At 40.7% G+C, this 21,198-nt stretch overlaps 1 protein-coding gene across 3 annotated transcripts; it reads left to right on the top strand.

Moving 5' to 3' along the window:
- Positions 1–210: 210 nt before the first annotated feature.
- On the top strand, positions 211–19,538 carry AP3M2 (adaptor related protein complex 3 subunit mu 2). 3 transcript variants are annotated; one of them, XM_004777688.3, is made up of 9 exons: positions 211–363; positions 2,801–3,143; positions 6,119–6,290; positions 10,591–10,728; positions 13,178–13,263; positions 13,911–14,044; positions 15,356–15,563; positions 15,840–15,984; positions 17,309–19,538. In XM_004777688.3, exons 2-9 carry the CDS (start codon positions 2,871–2,873, stop codon positions 17,407–17,409), a joined length of 1,257 nt encoding a protein of 418 aa, XP_004777745.1. In that variant the 5' UTR covers positions 211–363; positions 2,801–2,870; the 3' UTR covers positions 17,410–19,538. The 3 variants fall into 3 exon arrangements, with proteins under 3 accessions (XP_004777745.1, XP_004777744.1, XP_004777746.1); XM_004777687.3 differs by lacking the exon at positions 211–363 and adding an exon at positions 368–455; XM_004777689.3 differs by lacking the exons at positions 211–363; positions 2,801–3,143 and adding an exon at positions 3,156–3,278.
- The last annotated feature ends 1,660 nt before the right edge of the window (positions 19,539–21,198 follow it).

Below are 21,198 nucleotides of genomic sequence, written 5' to 3'. Positions count from 1 at the left end.
TAGTATCCATGATACGCTATTTGACAAATTGCGTCCTGGAAATCACACTTTTTAGCATCCCCCTCCAGGTGCATTCCAGGGTTACGCAGGTGGCAGCAGCAGCCACCCCTTTGTGACTGGGTGACGAAGGGCCCTCAGACTGTTCACGCAGCCAATCAGGGCTCGGAGCCACAGAGCTGCACCAATTGGAGATTATCGAAGCATCAACAAGAGCCAATTGGTGGCTCAAAGTCGAGAAGAATGTGACTGGAGGACAGCAATCAATCAGAAGGGAGGAGCAGATCACCGACCTCCAATCAGAGGCTTTAAGATCTCGGTCGTGGGTGGTGCTGGCGTGAGGCCCAGAGGCCAGCCAATCAGCAGGTGAGCGGCCTCCGGCGCGCGTGCGGGAGGCCGCCGAGGGGCGGGGCCTGTCTGCGCGTCGAAACGGTGGGCGCTGCGAAGAATGAGGCTTGGTGAGGAGAGCTGGCGACCCGGGTTGGGATTGGGGGCAGCGCGTGCACGTACCCGGCTGGGGTTTGGGGGCTGGGGACGGGGACGGGGACTCACGAGGGTTCGGGCGGGGCGCGCGGGGCAGGCTCGGAGTTAGGGGTTGCTGTGGGATTGACCCTTCGAGATACGGGATGCGGCCAGCTGAGGGACCGAGTACCGGCCTGGGGAGGGGACCTGCTCGGTCCCGGTGGCTGGGGGAGTAGGGGACACTGTTGCCACGGCAACGCACTTGTGCAGTCCGGCGACCCCTCTCCTCGCTTGAACGTGTGCACACCTTAAATCCGCCCCCCTGGCTACCCCCGCCCTAAACGGTCTCCATCATCTTTTGCTCGAAGGCAGCTGGGCTGAGGCCAGCGCAAAAATAACCCACTTTAGCAGCCGCCTCTCCTCCTTCCCGGCCTAGTTACTCCTCTCTCCCCTCCCTCCTGCTGCCTCATCGGCGGGCAGAGGATTAAGCTTGCCCTGGGGCACTGGGTACAGCAGGCCTTTGCCGTTTGACCACCTGGGCCAGTCCGCAGCCAGCTGGTGGAATGGCCACAGCTGCGGTCCAGCGCGGCCGCCACATACTGGGGCCGGGCGCCGTAGATATGCTGCCGCCTGAGAGACCTTGGGTATCCCCCAGGTGGATTTTTTTAGGGCATTCAATGCAGAACCTTGTTCATAGCAAGTACTCGAGAACGGGGTCTGACCGACTGAATGAAGACCGTGGTGATGGTTTTCCGTCCCTGGGCCAGCGCTGTCCAATAGACATGAAAAGCAAACCAGCTGTGTAATTTGACATTTTTCTAGTAGCCACACTTTAAAAAAAAAAAAAAAAAAAGGTTAAATTAGGGGCATCTGGGTGGCTCAGTGAGTTAAGCCTCTGCCTTCAGTTCAGGTCATGATCCCAGAGTCCTGGGATTGAGTCCCACATAGGGCTCCTTGCTCAGCAGAGAGCCTACTTCTTCCTCTGCCTGCGGTTCCCCGGCTTGTGTTCACTCGCTCGCTCTCTGTCAAATAAATAAAATCTTTAAACAAAAACAAAAAAGGTTATGGGGCACTTGGGTGGCTCAGTGGGTTAAAGCCTCTGCCTTGGGCTCAGGTCATGATCTAAGGGTCCTGGGATCCAGTAAGGCAACCAGCTCTCTGGTCAGCAGGGAGCCTGCTTCCCCTTCTCTCTCTGCCTGCTTGTGATCTCTCTCTCTCTCTCTGTCAAATAAATAAATAAAATCTTTAAAAATACAAAAAGACCCCCCCAAAAAAGTTAAATTAATTTTATTTTTATTTTATTTAACCTGATATATCAAAATATCAATATTAATATTTATTTAACCAATACTAATCAATATTTAATCAATATTAATAGTTAATATTAAATTATTGGTATCTAAAATTCCATTTTTCATACAAAACCTTCAAAAAGTCTGGTGTGTACTTATAGCACATCTTTGATCAGACCAGACATAATTCAAGTGCTCAGTGGCAGCATTTAACTAAATGGCTACCATATGAGACTGGACAGCTATAAGCATTTCTTATGTATGTGTGAGTTGTGGCTAAAGATAAGAAACTTACCAGTATTCTTTGAAACTTTTCTTCTGTGTTGGGAGCACTGCAATGAGGCAACAAAAAAACGTTAAGGCCTGGTCTTTCAAGGAGCTTACAGTCTAGTTGAGAAAACAAACATCCAAAAATTAAGTTGAATTTTAGTTGGTTATAATTAAGGCATTAGTAAAGATAACGAGGCAGTAGATGATTGGCAAACAGGATGGCTGATAATTATCCTTAGAAATTCTAGGGAGAGGGGCACCTGGGTGGCTCAGTTGGTTAAGCATCTGCCTTCCTCAGGTCATGATCCCAGGGTCCTGGGATCGAGCCCCACTTCAGGTGTCTGCTGAGCAAGAAGCCTGTTTCTCCCTCTCTTTCTCCCCCTGCTTGTATTCCCTCTCTTGCTGTCTCTCTATATATCAAATAAATAAAATCTTACCAAAAAAAAAAGAATACTAGGGAGGGATACTTTAGGCTCTTACAGTAGAAGACTGGAGTCTGCTCTTGAAAGTTGGCACAGTGTTTTGTTTTGTTTTTTAAGATTATTTATTTATTTGACAGAGAGAGAGAGAGCGCGAGATCACAAGTAGGCAGAGAGACAGGCAGAGGAAGAGGGGGAAGCAGACTTCCCGCTGAGCAGAGAACCCGATTCAGGGCTCGATCCCAGGACCCTGAGATCATGATCTGAGCTGCAGGCAGAGGCTTAACCCAATGAGTCACCCAGGCGCCCCATACAGTGTTTTGATTGAGTGGAATTGACCATACCTTCTTTTATTTTTAGGGTTGAAAATTGGCAGTTCTGAGACTTGCAGACCGAAGAAGACTTTTCTGTCTCACTGACAATCTCCACCATGATTCATAGCCTCTTCTTGATCAACTCCTCTGGAGATATTTTCCTGGAAAAACACTGGAAAAGTGTGGTCAGCCGTTCTGTTTGTGATTACTTTTTTGAGGCTCAAGAGAGAGCGACTGAGGCAGAAAATGTACCTCCAGTTATCCCTACCCCTCACCACTATCTCTTAAGTGTTTACCGTCACAAGATCTTTTTTGTGGCTGTGATCCAGACAGAGGTTCCACCTCTATTTGTTATTGAGTTCCTTCACCGAGTAGTGGACACATTTCAGGTGCGTGAATGTGAGGAGGCTCGTACATGTAAATTATAAAGTGTCTTTATGGTTCTTTTTCCATTGTATTCAGCTTCAATTAAGGAACTTCTTAAAAAAATCAAAACTGGCATTGCTCACTTCCTCTCCCATCTGGTAAGATTCTTGTTTCTGTTTATTGAATTGGCTGCATCTGAAATGACAAATTGAATACTTTTGAACCTGTTGTATAAGAAAGTACTCTCATTAAAAACAAAGATCAGAAAATCTTCTGTTCCTTTAAGAATTTAAGTGATATTTTACGAGACAGTGTTTTCGCTTTGTTTTTCTTTCAGGAATAGATTTGAAGATCTTGGGGGAGCAGGGTGTAGGGGAAGTATAAGTGAATTATACCAGGATGTCAGCACCATTTACAGCACAGGATTTTAGGCTGCCCAGACTGTGAATGCAAACAGTGGGATCCTTCCCCCTAAAATAATTGTTCAAATTCTGTTACAGTTATTTGCATAACTCAGACAATATGTGAGAAGCAAGGGCTCCTTGGTTGAACTTCTGTGTCATGTGAAGTCTGGAATTGATCATATGAATGCAGAAATTGTGGAATTAGAGAAGAAGAAGAGAATGATGACTCTGATATGATGATGAAATTAAAAAACAAGTCAAAGAGCCCTTTCATTTGCAGTCATATCTGTATCACATGTCTAGAACAGCTTTCGTCCCAAGAAAGTTAAAATACATTTCATAATTTTTTTTCCCACCAATACCTGGTGGTAGCCCGATTCTGGGTTTCTAGTTCTCATGTGGCATACTAGTTCCTTCCCACAGTAAAAACTTGAGAATTATAAATCCCAATATGTAGAGGAACTAGAAGTAGAAGAACCCAGTATTATGACCTTATAAACTACTCTCCTTGGGGCTTATTATGATTTCCACATATGATACTTTACCCCATTCTGAGATGAATAGTCCCATTGGTGAAACCCAGCATTTGCTTCATACTGCCATAGCAATATTAGGTAATTTATTATGAGACAGGAAATGAGAAAAGTTGCTTAATCTAGTGGAAACCACAGAGGAATTGGGGATAACTGTAAAGTCACTAGTTTGGAAGTCTGGAACTTCATAGCTTGTCATTTTTGAGAGATTTGTTAAAAGTAAGTGGACATCTCCTGATTTTAATGTCTTTTCTCTCTGGCTGCATTACTTTTTTTTAGTACTAGAATATGTTGGAAGAGTTCCAACTGTAGAATTGCAAACACTGTTGCTATAGCAGTTTGTCATACTTACAGGTCTTCTTTCCAATGACTCAGTTCAATTATGTCTGATTTATAAAACCTCGTGAGGTGTTTTATTTTTCAAAAGGAAAGCACTCTTGGGAAGGGAATGTGTTACTTCCCCCATCCTCTTAAATTCTCGTTTTTAAAGAAGAAATCTTGTCTTAGAAACACATTCCTGACTCTTAAGTGTTCTTGAATATTGGAATGTCTCTGATACTTGCTGTTATCTGATGTAAATTTTTTTTTTTTTTTTAAAGATTTTATTTATTTATTTGACAGAGAGAGATTACAAGTAGGCAGAGAGGCAGGCAGAGAGAGAGAGAGGAGGAAGCAGGCTCCCTGCTGAGCAGAGAGCCCGATGCGGGACTTGATCCCAGGACCCTGAGATCATGACCTGAGCCGAAGGCAGTGGCTTAACCCACTGAGCCACCCAGGCGCCCTATCTGATGTAAATTAGATCACATCTGTAGTCCATTCCGTTATGGATGTCATGATTTTAGGACCATATTGGAAAACTAGAGCATATTCAAAGAAATGGCAAGTGGTGGAATGATCTAGAAATCATGTCACAGCATGAATAGTGGAAGGATCAAACTGGCTGGCTGGGAGAAAAAAAAATTGGAGTGAAAGTTTATAGCTGTCTTCAAGTGACTGTGGGGCTGTTATGAAAATTTGTTCTGTAAGGCAGATCTAGGAAGCACATTTCAGCTTAGCAAAAGAAAGAACTTTCTAATAATCAGAGCTTTCCATGAATAGAGTGGGCTTTTTCAAAAGGGTGAATTTCCATTCAGTGGATGAATTCAAGGAGGGTTATATGACTATCTCAGAGGTCCTGAAAAGATGTGACTGATGTTGCTAGAAGGGGCATATCAAATGACTACAAGCATTTCTTTTTATCATCATGCATCACATTTTTCAAAGTACTTTATAGTTTACAAAGCACTTTCACAAATACTATCATTTAATCAATCATGCATAGTTCTTAAAACATCCCTGTGCGTCCAGTGGTATTATACTATTTATACTATTAAGAGAAATCAAGACCCTAATTAGCATAACTTTTCTAGTAAGTGACAATAAGGTTACCATACAGGTCTTCTGATTTAGAATCCAGCGTTTTTTCCACAACCTGGATCATTGAGTATCGAAGTCTTTGTTAGTAAAAGGACAAAGCATTTTTAGAATCCTAGCATCTTAGTGTAGAGATGATTCAAAGAGATTTTCTAGTGTGCTAGTTCATCTCCCTCATTTCATTTTATTTCCCCTCTCAGTTTGTATTTGCTGCATGAATGTTAAGGAATAGCACAATGGAAAGGGTTAAAAAGATTTTGGGGTCCAATCTGTGTCATATCAAGTATTACTGTTTTGTCTAGTTCTTTCAGATTCTTCTTCCTAAGCATGTATGATAGTCTAGATTCAGTTTTGTGTTCTATATGTTTTGTCTAGTTGAAGAAACTAACTTACGAAAAGGTTAAATGACTTACTCTTAATTTTTAAAAGTAGTTATGACACTGCTACTATAAGCCAGTCCAGTGTTCTTTCTACCAAATTGGGCTGCTTAAGAGAAATATGTTATGCTTCATTCCCCTAACGTAGAATATGCCAGAAGCACTGTGTAAACACATACATAGTACTAGATCCTTATTCTCTAGGAAGATTCTTTCTCCTTATCACAGTCTCTGAATGATTTATTTGATATATGTATGATCTTTTCATCAGGATTATTTTGGAGTCTGTTCAGAGCCCGTGATCAAAGATAATGTGGTTGTGGTTTATGAGGTACTAGAGGAGATGCTTGATAATGGGTTTCCATTGGCCACTGAGTCAAACATCCTCAAAGAGCTGATAAAGCCTCCCACGATCCTTCGGACGGTTGTCAACACAATAACAGGTATGGAGAAAGGGGAAACCCACAGAGCTGCTGTCCTGGGTGTGGCTCCCTCCAGTGTTGTGCACTGTTTTTGAGTGCTTGTCTTTGGGGCTCTTAGATGTCCAGATGCTTTAATTTTGCTCATGATAGTCTGATTATGATGTAAAATAATGTCTTTGTTAGGTAAAAAGTACCCCGATTTCAGTGACAGAATAAAGTGTGCTCTTTAAAAAGAGGCTTTTTTCTAATTACAGAAATGTCAGAGATACAGGAAAGCACAAAGAACTTGAAAATAACTTTTTTTTAAAAGATTTTATTTATTTATTTGTCAGAAAGAGAGCATGAGCAGCGGGCGCAGCAGACAGAGGGAGAAGTAGGCTCCCCGCTGAGCAAGGAGCAGTAGTTGGGGCTCAGTCCCAGGAACCTGGTATCACGACCTGAGCCAAAGGCAGAGGCTTAACTGACTGGGACACCCACGCATTCCAGAAATAACTCTTAATCCCGCCACAGTTTTGACATGTTTTTTATCTTTTCTAGATAGATGAATAATGAATAGATACATAGAATGTTTTAAAAATAACTCTTGTATATTTTTTATGACATATCAATATTTTGTGAACATTATCCCATTTTGATACATTCTACATGATTTTTAGTGACTTTATAATTTTCTTTCAGGGGCGCCTGGGTGGCTCAGTGGGTTAAACCTCTGCCTTTGGCTCAGGTCATGGTCTCAGGGTCCTGGGATCGAGTTCTGCGTTGGGCTCCTTGCTCAGCGCAGAGACTGCTTCCCTCTCGCCCTCTGCCTGCCTCTTGGCCTACTTGTGATCTCTCTCTGTTAAATAAATAAATAAAATCTTAAAAAATATGTAATTTTCTTTCATATAGAATAGACCTTAAGGTATTTACTCAGTCTATGTTTTTGATGTTTCTGATTTTTTGTTCTTTTAAATAACAAGGAATTAACATTCTTACACTTAAATCTTTGTGTACATGTAGGGTTATTTGTTTTCAGTACTAGCAATGGAGGTACTAGATCAAAGGTTGTTCACATTTTAAGAACTTTAATGCATTGTGCCAAATTGCTCCGAAAATTCATGCTTTCAGTAGCAGTTTCTGTGCATCCTAGACAACCCTACTGTTATTAGTTTTTTCAAAACTTTGGCAGTTGGCTTAGTCATATCTTTTTTTTTAGTCATATGTTTTTTAAAAATATATTTTATTTATTTATTTAACAGAGAGAGTGAGCACACAAGCAGGGGGAGCAGGAGAAGGAGAAGCAGGCTCCCCACTGAGTAGGAATCTGTTGTGGGGCTTGATTCCAGGATTCTGGGATCGTGACCTGAGCCAAAGGCAGATGCTTAACTAACTGAGCCACCCAGGCGCCCCAGTTTAGTCATATCTTATGTACACCCTCATTTTTTATTACTAAGGAAGTTAAAACCCTTTGAGTATTTATTGACTGTTCTTCTATTCTGAATTACCTAGTTGTGTGTCCTTTGCCCAATTTTTCTTTTGTTGTTGGAATGTGGTTCTTTTTTCCTACTAAATTAAAAGAATTCCTTTCGGGGCACCTGGGTGGCCTAGTTCATTAAGCATCTGACTCTTGATCTCAGATTAGGTCTTGATCTCAGGGTTGTGAGTTCAACCCTGATTTGGGTTCCATGCTGGGTGTGGAGCCTACTTTAAAAAAAAAAAAAGAAAAAGAATTCCTTTTATTTAAGGACATTAAACTATCATATATGTAGAAAATTTGGAAATATACATGGTAGTTTGTAGTTCTGTGTATTTTTGATCCTTTCTTTTGTAGATATTTTTTCGTAGTCTATCACTTGTCATTTAACATTGTTTATGGTGTGTTTGTTTAGCCACATTTAATTCTGACTTAGCCAAACTAGTCATTCTGCTTTGTTCAGCTTTTATATTTTGAGTCTTGCTTAATATATAAACAAGGGCTTGCATGGCATTTGACAAACGAAAGATAATTTTTAAGAAGTATAAATATGCAAGAAAACCTGGGAATAGTTTGAAAAAGAATTACAAAGCCTGGAAAGATTTGCCTTGTCAAGTATCAAGCTATATTAAGTTCATATGGTACAGGAGACAAAAACTCATAGATAAGCTATAAAAGCCAAGACAGTTTTGAAAAATAAATTTATTTATTTATTTGAAATATTATGAAATTCTATGAAATATTATGAAATAAATATGATTATTATGAAATAAATATATTTATTTCATTTTTTTAAAAGATTTTATTTATTCATTTGACAGAGCACAAGCAAGGGGAGCAGCAGGCTCCCCACTGAGCAGGAAGCCTGATATAGGGCTTGCTCCCAGGCCCCTGAGATCGTGACCCAAACCAAAGACAGATGCTTAACCGACTGAGCCACCCAGGAGATCTGAAAATAATTTTTTTTTTAAGATTTTATTTATTTATTTGACAGAGAGATCACAAGTAGGCAGAGAGGCAGGCTGGGGGGTGGGGGGAGAAGCAGGCTCCCTGCTGAGCAGAGAGCCTGACCCCACTGAACCACCTAGGTGCCCTGAAAATAAGTATTTTTTTAAAAGATCAAGAGCAGTAGAGAAAATCAGATGGGTACAAGATATATTACAAAATTTTGGTAATTTTAAAAACGTAGTATTGGCCTAGTAATAGACAAATAGATGATTGGGATGAGGTAGAAAGTTCAGAAACAGGGTGCCTGGATGGCTCAGTTGGTTAAGCGTCTGCCTTCGGCTTAGGTCATGATTCCAGGGTCCTGGGATTGAGCCCACATCAGGCTCCCCTGCTCAACTCCAGGAGTCTGCTTCTCCCTCTCCCTCTGCTGTGCTTTCTTTCTCTCTCTCTCTGTCAAAAAATAAATAAGATCTTTAAAAAGAAGAAAAAGTTCAGAAACAAACCCTTGCTTTTGTAGGAATTTGGTATATATAGATGTCATATATCAGATCAGTGGGCCAGGGGCCAATCAGTAAATATATTGTGTTAGGACAGTCAGCTTTGATATAGAAAAAAATGAAGTTCCCCTACCCATTCTGTACACAAAATAAATTCCAGCAGGGTCAAAGAATTAAATACTAATCTTATAATTGTTAGAAGAAAACATAGGGGAATGTTTTTTTAAGCTCAGAGAAGGTAAGTTCTCCTTTTTAAAAAAGTGTATTTTCTTCTAGTTCTTTTATGGATTTATGTTTGGACATAATTCTTTAATCTATTTAGAAATTATGTTGGTATGCAGTGTAAAGAAAGACTCCATGTTTATTTCCCCAACATTGCCTACCAGCTTTCCCAGCACCATTTATTAAATAACCTAACCTTTTTCCCTGTTTTAAAATATTTTTATCTTGTACTAAGGCACTGTGGATTCTTTGCTTTTAGGCTTCCTGCCTTATATACTGCTTTAATTACTATAAATTGATATATCATGTTTTAATATATGGTGCCTCTTTTTAAGAAAACACATTTGTTGGGTTTTTCAATATTTTGGGTTCATTGAGCTCTTAAACTCTTTGTTAGTGCCTGAATCATTTTTGAATACTACAGAGTCATTTTCCTGTATCTCCCTTAAATCTGGAAAAAGGTACCTGGGAGTCATTTTTGAAAAGCTGAAATATTCTGCAAATGTGCTGAATATGTGTGTGTGTTTAACGTTTCTTTCTTTAGATTGAAAATATCCAGGTTACAAAAGAAGGAAATAGATTTTAAATTAGTTATAATATTTCAGAATTTCAGCATAGAACTTTTGGTTTAAAAAAATATTTTTGATCCTTGTTGGGGGTGAAACAAGGATTGATTTACAACTCTTACAGACAGGGAAAGGCCTAATTTGTATTCTTTTCCTAAGATTCAGTATTAGTAGGAGTAAAATGTGTACGTTTTCTTAACTAGCATAAATGTGCTTAAAAACCTACCTTGAACTAGAATACTGTTTTTACCCATGAAAATTTTATATTAATATGTAGCTCGCCATCCCTGCTGAAAACCAGTACATTATTTAAGCTACAAGCTATTGTGAAATTTGAGAGACCAAGTTCATGTTTCTTTTAAAACCAAAATATGATATCTGTTTCTCAGGTAACTTTTAACCTTCATTCTGCTCAAAGAAGCAGACCAGATGATAATAGGTTTTTAGAATAGACTAGGTTACCCAGATAGAAGTTGAGAAAACTCTTAGCTTTTTTTTTTTTTTAATTCTCCCAATTGAGTGCATGAATAATGGGAGCATAGAAACTTCTAGGAAAGTGTTCTATGATTATTAGATAATTAGTTACATCTAATTATCCAGTTGGAATTAAATTATAGTCATATTCATTATCTTAGGAAGCACCAATGTGGGTGATCAGCTTCCTACTGGACAGCTGTCAGTGGTACCCTGGCGAAGGACTGGGGTGAAGTACACCAACAATGAGGCCTATTTTGACGTGATCGAAGAGATTGATGCCATCATTGATAAATCAGGTAGGTGCTTTTAATCTCTTTTCAGAACTAGAGAGTGGAAAGGGTATCCTTCATATAATACTTGCTAGTATCAGAATTATCTTTCATTCAAGATCACTCATTTTAATTTAGTGCCTGCTTTGTGTCAGGCACTGTGCTAGGTACTAGGTACTGGGAATAAATATTATGATGCAGATGACATGATCATATATATGGGAACCCATAGAGACTCAACAAAAAACTGTTAGAACTAATAAATACTGTAAAGTCACAAGGTGCACAATCAACATAAAGAACAGTAGCATTTCTAAATATAAACAGTGAACTATGCTAAAAGAAAATGAAGAAAACAGTCCCATTTACAATAGTACCAAAAAGAATAAAACAGGAATAAACTTAACCAAACTCATACTCAGAAAATTATAAAACATCGGTGAAGGAAATTAAAGAAGACACAAATAAATGGAAGTAAATGAAAATAAATATGTTAATGGAGTGGAAGAATTAATATTACTGAAATCTTCAAGGGTGCCTGGATGGTTCAGTCGGTTAAGCGTCTGCCTTCAGCTCAGGTTATAATCGCAGGGTCCTGGGATTGAGCCCCACGGCGGACTCCCTGCTTGGCATGGAGTCTGCTTCTCCCTCTCCTTCTGCCTCTACCCCCCACTTGTGCTCACTCTCTCTCAAATAAATCTTTTAAAATTAAGATTCTCTCTTTCTCCCTGTGCCCCTCCCCGTTCCTCCCTTTTAAACAAAAATAAACTTTTAAAAAAATTTTTTTAAAGTTAATATTATCCAAAACAATTTATAGATTTAGTGTAATCCCCATCAAAATCCCAATGGCATTCTTTATAGAAATAGAAAAAATAATTCTGAAATTTATATAGAACCACGAAAGACCCCAAATAGCCAAAGCAATCTTTTTTTTTTTTTTCAAAGATTTTATATATTTACCTGACAGAGATCACAAGTGGGCAAAGAGGCAGGCAGAGGGGTGAGGGAAGCAGGCTCCCCTCCGAGCAGAGAGCCTAACACGGAGCTGGATTCCAGGACCCCGAGATCACGACCTGAGCCAAAGGCAGAGGCCCAACCCACTGAGCCACCCAGGTGCCCTAGCCAAAGCAATCTTGAGCAAGAACAACAAAGCTGGAGACTTCATACTTCCTGAGATCAAAATATATCACAGAGCTACAATAATCAAAACTATTATACTGGCATAAAAACAGGTACATAGGGGACAGGGGCGCCTGGGTGGCTCAGTGGGTTAAAGCTTCTGCCTTCGGCTCAGGTCATGATCCCAGCATCCTGGGATCGAGCCCCGCATCGGGCTCTCTGCTCCGCAGGGAGCCTGCTGTCTCCCCTTTCTCTGCCTGCCTCTCTGCCTACTTGTGATCTCTCTCTGTCAAATAAATAAAATCTTTAAAAAAAAAAAAAAAAACCAAAAAACAGATACATAGGTCAATGAAATAGAATAGAAAGTTCAGAAATAAAACCACACATTTACAGTTAACTGATCTTTGACAGGAGAACTGAGATTACATCATGGGGAAAGGATAGTCTCTTCATTAAATGATACTGGGAAAGTGGAATATCCACATGTGGAAGAATAAAATTGGACCTTTATCTCACATCAAAAAATACAAAAAACAAAACTCAAAATGGATTAAAGCCTTAAATGTAAAATGTGAAATCATAAAACTACTAGAAGAAGACATAGGGAAAGAGCTTCTTGACACTGGTCTGCGCAGTGGCTTTTTTGAATATGACACCAAAAGCAGAAAGACAGTTAGGATTGCATCAAACTAAAAAGTTTCTGCACAACAAAAACAGTCAGCACAGTAAAAAGACAACCTGTGGGAGAAGCTCAAGGAAACCATGTTGAGTGAAAGAAAAGAGGAGTCCAGAGTTGTGGAAAAACATGGGCATTTCAAAGCTGTACAAAGAGGGGAAACTTGCAGAGAGCGCTGAGGAACAGGAGCTAGAAAAGCAGAAAACTAGGAGAGGTTAGGAGAAAGGAGGATTTTACGAGGGGAGAATGAGATGTCAACAATGACATGCTACAGAGAGCTCCTGTAGGATAAAGACTCAAAGTATCCATTTGATCAATGACACAGTAGGGAGAGCAGTTTCTGCCCTGATGTTTTCTGAGCTGTTGGTTACAATGATATCCTGTTTGATTCTTACGCTGGATGGAAGACTTCTTCAAGCTAATAAAGGTCTCATTAATCTTTTATCCCCCTTGCTTCATCAAAGTGTCTCATACTTGATATGCAGTTGATCAATATTTAGAAGGATGGACCAGTGCATTTGGTAGATGAATTGGGTAGAAGGAAAGAGGAAGGGAGAAGACAAAAGTTGGGGAGGAAGACAGAACGTCAGAGAAGGTAGTAGGGAGGAAATAAATTGGTTGTGAAAGACAGAGAAACGTTAAATAACCTCTTACAGTCTTTTTGTCTTGTTCCTATCTCAGGTTCCACTATCACTGCTGAGATCCAGGGGGTCATTGATGCCTGTGTCAAGCTGACTGGAATGCCAGACCTTACACTTTCCTTCATGGTAAAATCTTAAACCATAGGTTCAGATCTCGAGATGACAAATTAACTGCTTCTGGAAAGACAGTGGTGAGAATGGAATGGAACAGTTAGAAATACTTATGGGGCGTCTGGGGGGCTCAGTCATTGAGCGTCTGCCTTCAGCTTAGGTCATGATCCGGGGTCCTGGATCAAGTCCCACAACAGGCTTCCCGCTCTGTGGGAAGCCCACTTCTCCCTTCTCCACTCTCCCTGCTTGCGTTCCCTCTCTCAGCGGGTCTCTCTCTGTCAAATAAATAAATACAATATTTAAAAAAAAAAAAAAAGAAATGCTTAAGGATGGGATGCCTGGTTGGTTTAGTCAGTTAAGCAGCCAACTCTCCATCTCAGCTGAAGTCTTGATCTCAGGGCTATTGAGTGTAAGCCCCGCTTTGGACTCCACACTGGGCACAGAGCCTTAAGAAAAAAAGAAAAAATAATTAAGCACAGCCACAAAACTTATATCAGGCTTGAATTTCTTTAAGTAGATACAGAATTTGTGTGCGTGTGTGTGTGTTTGTATGTGCACGCACACACGTGCGTTTAAATAAAGACAGCCTCTGAATAACTTTCTCAAAAGAAGTATGGGTATTTAATTCCTACTTCTTGCTTTTCCTTGACTGGTGACTACAGAATCCCAGGTTGCTGGATGATGTCAGCTTCCATCCTTGTGTTCGTTTCAAGCGCTGGGAATCTGAGCGTATCCTCTCCTTCATCCCTCCTGATGGAAACTTCCGCCTGCTCTCTTACCATGTCAGTGCACAGAAGTAAGCAGCCCTTATAATTACGAACAGAATCTGTGTATAAGTGTATATGTGGAAACAGTACCTGTAGTGATTAAGGACTCAGGCTCTAGAGTTACCTGGGTTCAAATTCCAGTTTCTGTTCTTACTAATTGGGTAACCTCAGCTGAGTTGTTTAACCTTTCTGTGTCTGTTTTCTTATCTGTAAGTGGAAAACAAAAAATGGACCTTGTTTGAAGATTAAGTAAAACAGTCTCTAAATAGTGCTTTATACAAAGTCGGTGCTCATTAGGTTTTCTGTTGCTGTTTTTGTGGTGGTTATATGTCTAAACAGGACTACCGTTTCTCTCAAATTGGAATCTGAGTACACCTGTGTTCAGACCCCTGAACCAAAAGGCTATGAAAAACCATCAAAGGCAGTCATTTTTGGTCTTGAACGTTCTCTTTAATATCTTGTCAAAGGACTTTAGAAGCCCTTAGTAGAAGGCGTGTAGTAGAAGGTATACAGACTGGAGGGAGCCATGACACCTCAGAGCCACCAATCTGGAATTTGAAATAAATAATTTAGGAAAAAAATGTACATGCTTGAGAGCAAAGGCTCTGGGCTCAGACTGCCTACATTTAAACCCCATCTGCAGTTGACCTGGGGCAAGTTAACTTAATCTTAGTGAAGTACAAAGACAGTATCATTTATGTATAAAATCAGGACAGGAAGAGTACCTAGTTCATACTTACTGGGAGGATTAAACAAGATAATGGAGATAAAACATTTAGCATAGTGCTGGCATACAGGACTGTTTAATAGCTATTAAGGACTATTACTGCTTTGGTAATACTCTGTGATTTCTCTATTTCCTGTTCTGTCCTATCATGACAACCTACCATACATACCTCATAAGATTTTTGTGAGGATCAGAGGAAGTCTGGTAAAAGCACTCTGAAGATACTATAAAAGGTCCATGAGGTATAAATAGTGCTCTCCCAAATACAAATAATTATGGGTCATATGTCATAAAGTAAAACACAGAGATATGGTGACTCCTAATTTTTATCTCTAATGCCTTTCTCATAGTAGATTTAGTATACTCTTTGGTTTTTGTTAATATTATTCAATCATTAGAAGAGTTGGTTCACTTATTAGCGCCTTAGTTTTACAAAAAGAAAAAAAAATAAAGATTACTGGGGGTTTTTTCTGAGCTTTTTTTTTTTTTTTTAAATGAGTAAAGAATTAGGTAAGGAAGGAAAAGCTGTCAATGGGGGGCTGGGGGAAGCTTAAGAAAATGTCGCCATTTTTCCAAGTAGAGTAACGAAAAGGGTTTTTTGTCTCTTTTCCAGTCTTGTGGCAATTCCAGTGTATGTCAAACATAGCATCAGTTTCCGGGACAGTAGTTCACTTGGACGCTTCGAAATTACAGTGGGACCGAAGCAGACTATGGGGAAGACCATAGAGGGAGTGATGGTCACCAGCCAGATGCCCAAAGGGGTCCTGAATATGAGCCTCGCTCCATCTCAGGGGACACATACATTTGACCCAGTTACCAAGGTAGGAGGAGAATAAGCAAGAGGTTTTGAATTGCTGATACTAGATGGAAGTGTTTTTGCAGGAGCCCTCCGCCTAGACGTTATACCTTGTTGAAAGGGAAGCATAATCAAGGGGACATCCTTTTTCTCCTTGAGATAATTTGTGGCAACAAATAGTTTTCTCTATTGAAAACCACTTTAGAGGCAGCTTGTAACACTGTGAATAGATGCCCTGAGGTTAGAGCTCAATCACCTCAAATGAAGAGTTCCACTCTAACTTCTTTCTTTTTCTTTGAAGATGCTGTCATGGGATGTAGGAAAAATAAATCCCCAAAAGCTACCAAGTTTGAAGGGGACCATGAGTCTTCAGGCTGGAGCTTCCAAACCGGATGAGAACCCCACAATTAACCTGCAATTTAAGATCCAGCAGCTGGCCATTTCTGGTGAGTGACTCATGGCTTAATGTTGCTTCATGAGAACAGAAGTGGCTCTCTCCAGAGACACCTCCAGACCTGCGTCCACATATCTCAGAAAGCCTTCTGCTGGGTCCCTATTTATGGAGTTTGTTTTCATTTCCTGGCAGGTAATCTTGAGTAAAATCTTCTTTAGCATTTCTGGGGAAAGTTCATCATCCTTACTTTGAAGCTGGCTGAAGTGATCTGACTGCCAGTGTATAAGACACAGTGGAGAAGGAAGCAGTGTGGGTAGATGGAGTGTTGACGAGCAGGAGTTGAGTCATCCTGGCCTTGTCAGTGTGGGGCTCCCAAGGTTTGCAGGATGGGAGGCTTCTGCACTCTCAGCTGGCAACCAAGAAGAACAATTTCAGCTCCTTTCCCCCAGATTCAGAAGGACTTTCACATTTGCTTTTATTACCATGTGGAACCCACATCAGCCCACTGCGATCGGCACCTGTCTCAAACTGCCTACCGGACATTTCCTATGTGCCAGGCACTTTCCATCTATGCTATTATTTGCCTTAGAATAAGTGTGTAAGGCAGATAGGAGATGACTTCAGCTTTATATAAAGTTTTTCTTTACCAACAGAATTTGTCTAATTTAAGTGGATAGCATTCACTTCAATTATAAACTCTTTCATCTTAAAACACTTCACAAACTTTAAAGCCCTGTGCAGTATTAAAGGTATTTTGCTTTTATACTGTACAGTGAGAACACTAGGAAGCACTCATTCATTAATTAAGTTGTATTTTATTTCATTATACATGAATTTTATTATTATTAATTCATGTATTCCATCCAGTAACTTGAGAAAAATATAGAAGGGTCTTATTTTATCCTTATCCTCATTTCCGTCTGCATTTAACTTTCTGCCCTTGCCACTTTACAAACAGGTCTTCCAAATAGGATACCTTTTTGTTGGAGAAGTTTTTATTATCAGTGTTTGAACCAAGAGTGAAAAATCTGTGAGCTTCAGGAAAATGAAATAAATAAGGGGCAATTATTATTATTTTTCTGGTTCATTGTTAGAACTATCTCTATTGCACTGATTCCTCTGAATTAAAATGAGTTTTATTTTTAAGATTTTATTTATTTGACAGAGAGAGACAGTGAGAGAGGAAACACAAGCAAGGGGGAGTGGGAGAGGGAGAGGGAGAAGCAGGCTTCCCGCTGAGCAGGGAGCCCGACGCAGGGCCTAATCCCAGGAAGGCAGACACTTAACTGAGCCTCCCAGGCGCCCCATTACAATGAATTTAAACAGACATGCTACATGCTCCTTTTTGAATAATTGCCTATCTTCCTTCCTTCTAGGACTCAAGGTGAATCGTCTGGATATGTACGGAGAAAAGTACAAACCCTTTAAGGGCATAAAATACATGACCAAAGCTGGAAAGTTCCAAGTTCGAACCTGAAGGGAGAGTTTTGCAAAAAGAACAGTCATGAACGCTTTTTCATTTCTTACTGTCTAAAAGTAAAAAAATCAGCCTGTCTCCTAGGTCAGTATCCCCTTCTGGACCCACCCACTCCCTTTTTTCCTTAGCCTTCCGTGCCATGGAGCTAATCAAGGGAGCGAAGGGTCGCCAGGGAGAACTGGACAGAACTGAAACACGATCGGTGCCCATTCAGTTCTGCAAGAAGAGATGTGTGACGGGGGGCAGAGACACTTGATGCCATATCTAACTATTTTAAACATGGTTACCATAGAAAAAGAGTAGGATTTGTTACTTGCTTGGCTTTAACGATATAAAGCCAGTGAATGACTTCTTTTTGTTTTTTCAGGTAGAAAGATTAGAATGAAGGAAAGAAAGCTTAGAAGGAAATGAATGCTAGTCACAGAAAGGCCAGTTAATAATGAATCTGATCTATTAGGGAGAAGAAAGGAAACAGTACCGAAGAAGTATGAGGACACAGGCTCAAGTGAAAGGGGCAGAAAAAGCAGTCAAGCCCCACATGAAGGAGGAGGGTTGGAAGGAAGAGTGGAGTTGAGTTTCTGATCCCTCTACTTTGATATATTTATATAAAGTCATCAGTACTTCTAGAAGTGAACTGGAAGCTTCCTAAATTTGAGTCCACTAATGACATGGGAAACCCCAGTAGCTTTAGATTTTCCCTTGAAGACTTATGATGATATCTGACCAGTTTTCAGGTACTAACTACTGTTTGCCTTTAGCACTTGGTCTGTCATCTTCTGTGAGAAGGGGGTCTGCCCTCTTCCTGGCAGAGGCTGCCTGAAATGCCCCTTTCCCTAACCCAAAATGGTTTACTCACTTTACACTGCAGAATTCACCAGCCTTTTTCCTGTTACCCAAGGGCAGTTGCAGAAAAGCCAATCCTATAATCCCAGGGCAGCCAGATTTTGTGTGTCAACAGTGTTGGGTGTAGATGACCAACTTCCTCACAAAGTGCATCACAGCTGTAACCCAGTGACTCCTAAGTTAACACTTGTCGGTGCTGGGCTAGTGCTGGAGCCTAAGCCTTGCTGTCTCACACTTTTCCATCAGTAACCCTAAGTAAAAAGAATGCTTACCATTGAGAGGCATGGTTAATCCTGGAAGCTGCTCAGTAAAGTTAACTCCTTGGAGTCTTCTGTGCTCCATTCTATAATAGAGCTATTAGTAATCTAAATCTACTGGCCCATCTTTGTTTCAAGATATATATATATCCTCTAAACCTTTGAATAAAGCTGTTACTGAAGGAAGGTGGGCCATGTTGATCATGTGTACCCCAGTTTAAGAAACATGGCGGCTGAGGGAGTACCTCAGACTTTCCCAATGGGTAATTTTTATTCAAGTTCAATATGCCTATTACCCGTTTAAATATTTATATAAAAGACAGGTTTTAAAAATTATTATTGTTCTAGCTAAAAGAGTGATATTGTGCTCTGCTTCATGCATGGAGAAAAATAAAGACCTGTGCTCTCCAAACCTTACATTTTTCTCTGAAGCCGTTTCCAAGTCCTTCAGCAATTTTGTTTTGCGAGTTTTATCTCCCTACTTCCTGAACTTGTTTTTCCTGCACAGTAATGTTGCTTTGTGGTTTTCCTCTGGGATGAATTGTGTTGTATACAAACAGGTGTGTTTCATACTCCCATCACTCCAGAATTTGTCCCAAATGACTATGTCCTTTATACACACCTGGCAGGGTAGGGGGAACAGCTCTGCCTATGATTCCAGAATACTCAGAATTACTTCTTCTAAGAGCTCTGGAGGATTTGAAGGTTTCCTAGGTCATAGGAAAACAGTCAGTCTTGGTTCCTGGATGTTTTTAGGGTTATACATCCAGCTATGATATTTCCTTCAGGACAGTTCATCCTAATTTCAAGGGAAGAACTTGAGGAGAAGTAAAATATCTAGGGTATGGGACCCACAGGCCTTAGCATATGGAGTAAGGTATCCTGCGTGTAGGAGACCTCAAGCCTAGCAGGGCATTGCTGCAACTGCCCAGCAGGGCATCTTGGTTGAGCTGTTCAATTCCATATGTGTTTAACATGCGTGGAAGTATCTCCTGTGTTTGAATCGTAATAAAGTTGAGTTTTACCAGTTCTCTGTGTCCTGACTGTCTCGTTACTGGGACTAACGGCAGTGTTATGCCAGGCAGGCCTCAGAAGAAGCAGTGAGAAATAAGTCAGTTCAGGAGGATCTTACTGCTTTTGTCTTTTCAAACCAGTAGACCTAACACCATAGTTATGGTAGGATTCTTGTTACTTCTGGAAATAGGGGATGTTGATGTTAATGTCACTTATAAAGTGGTAAGAACAAAGGTGAAGATCAGTCGTTTTTCCCCATTAAAGCTGCCGACGGCTATTCTAGTGCTTTCACCACGCTCTTGATCCTGGGTTGGCCAGTTCAGGCGTGAAATGCAGTTAAGTCATGGGCAATCTGTGAAGTATGGACACTGGCTGTTAGCCCGTATCTGTAATGATATCCTTTGGTAAATCCCTCGTGGTCATGAAAAGACATTAGGGCTTTTTTTCTGTTTATGAACTACAGTGTTTGGTGTTTATGAATACTCCATTGCATCTGTCCTGGCTGGTAACATCTCTTCCCCAGTGCCAGCCAGTGCTGGCACTGTTCTGGTTGCACTGTGGTGTGACCTAGTGAATTTTATATAAAAATACATGTACTTTCCTCTGTGACCAGTAGGTGGAGACTCAGTGCTAGCAATGAAATTAATTTATTGATCATAGAATTTTAAAAGAGAGATTCAAATTTGAAACTCTTAAACTTTCCTCCAGTGCTGGGGGATCCCAAGTACTGGGGATGGTGTGAGTTTTCGACTTTTGAAGTTAAACCCCCTACCCAAATTTATAACACTCTTTTTGATAACCAGACTTAAGATTGAGGCTCTAGGACAATAGCAGTTTCCATCATCTGTGTACCTCTAAGTCTTTACCCACTAAAATGTATTGCACAGCTGTCTAAGAATCTTTCTTGTCCTTCAGATCTATTAGTGTCTGTTTGCTTTATTAACCAGGTGGGAATAAGGAACTATTTAATTTCACCTTTCCCGTGCCTGCCAAATTCTGGGACATTTTATCCTAAATTTCCTAACCCACACCAGGTAATGAATGATGTGTTGTTCTTTGAATGTATTTTAGTGTAACTCACAGGAATCTGTTTGTGGGGCTGAGACTCTGCCCTGCAGCTTGGTCGGCGGCAGCCTGTGAGCAATGTCTCCACCCAGCCTCTGGTTGCCAGGACCTCACCCGGAGGAATGTTGGGGCCTGGAACTTGGCATTTCTATCCCAGGAGGCCTTGCTGCTTCAGTTTATTTCATTCATCCGGGTCTCTGAAGAAAGTCTTGTCATGCAAAGGGGAGGGGGAGAAACCCACTGACTTCCTGCCAGAGATGCCCTTGAGCAGGGATTGTCTAAATGGTCAGGGCACACTTCTGTCTTCCATGAAATGTACTGTTTCCGTGAGAAAACGCATGGGAGAGGTTTAAGGTGGAGGAATCTGTGACCTTGAGCTTAACTGCTCTGGGTGGGGGAGGAGGGGGCTTGAGTATTTCAGGGAAGTTTGGGTTTCACTCCCCTCTAAATCAAACTCTTGGGCTTTAGAGAGTCTCCTCTGTGAGCTAAAACTACATACTTTTCTTCTTCTAAGAACCTCTAAAGTGAGCTGTTCTCACAGCTTTTCAAGAGATAGAGGCAATTGCAACTTTGTCTCCTCTTTGGGAAACTGCTGGCATATATCCAACAG

Source organism: Mustela putorius, unplaced genomic scaffold (genome assembly GCF_011764305.1).
Source record: "Mustela putorius furo isolate JIRA1106 unplaced genomic scaffold, ASM1176430v1.1 tig00003976_pilon_pilon_pilon, whole genome shotgun sequence".
Taxonomy (NCBI): Eukaryota; Metazoa; Chordata; class Mammalia; order Carnivora; family Mustelidae; genus Mustela; species Mustela putorius.
This window is presented reverse-complemented; position numbering and strand designations above follow the sequence as displayed.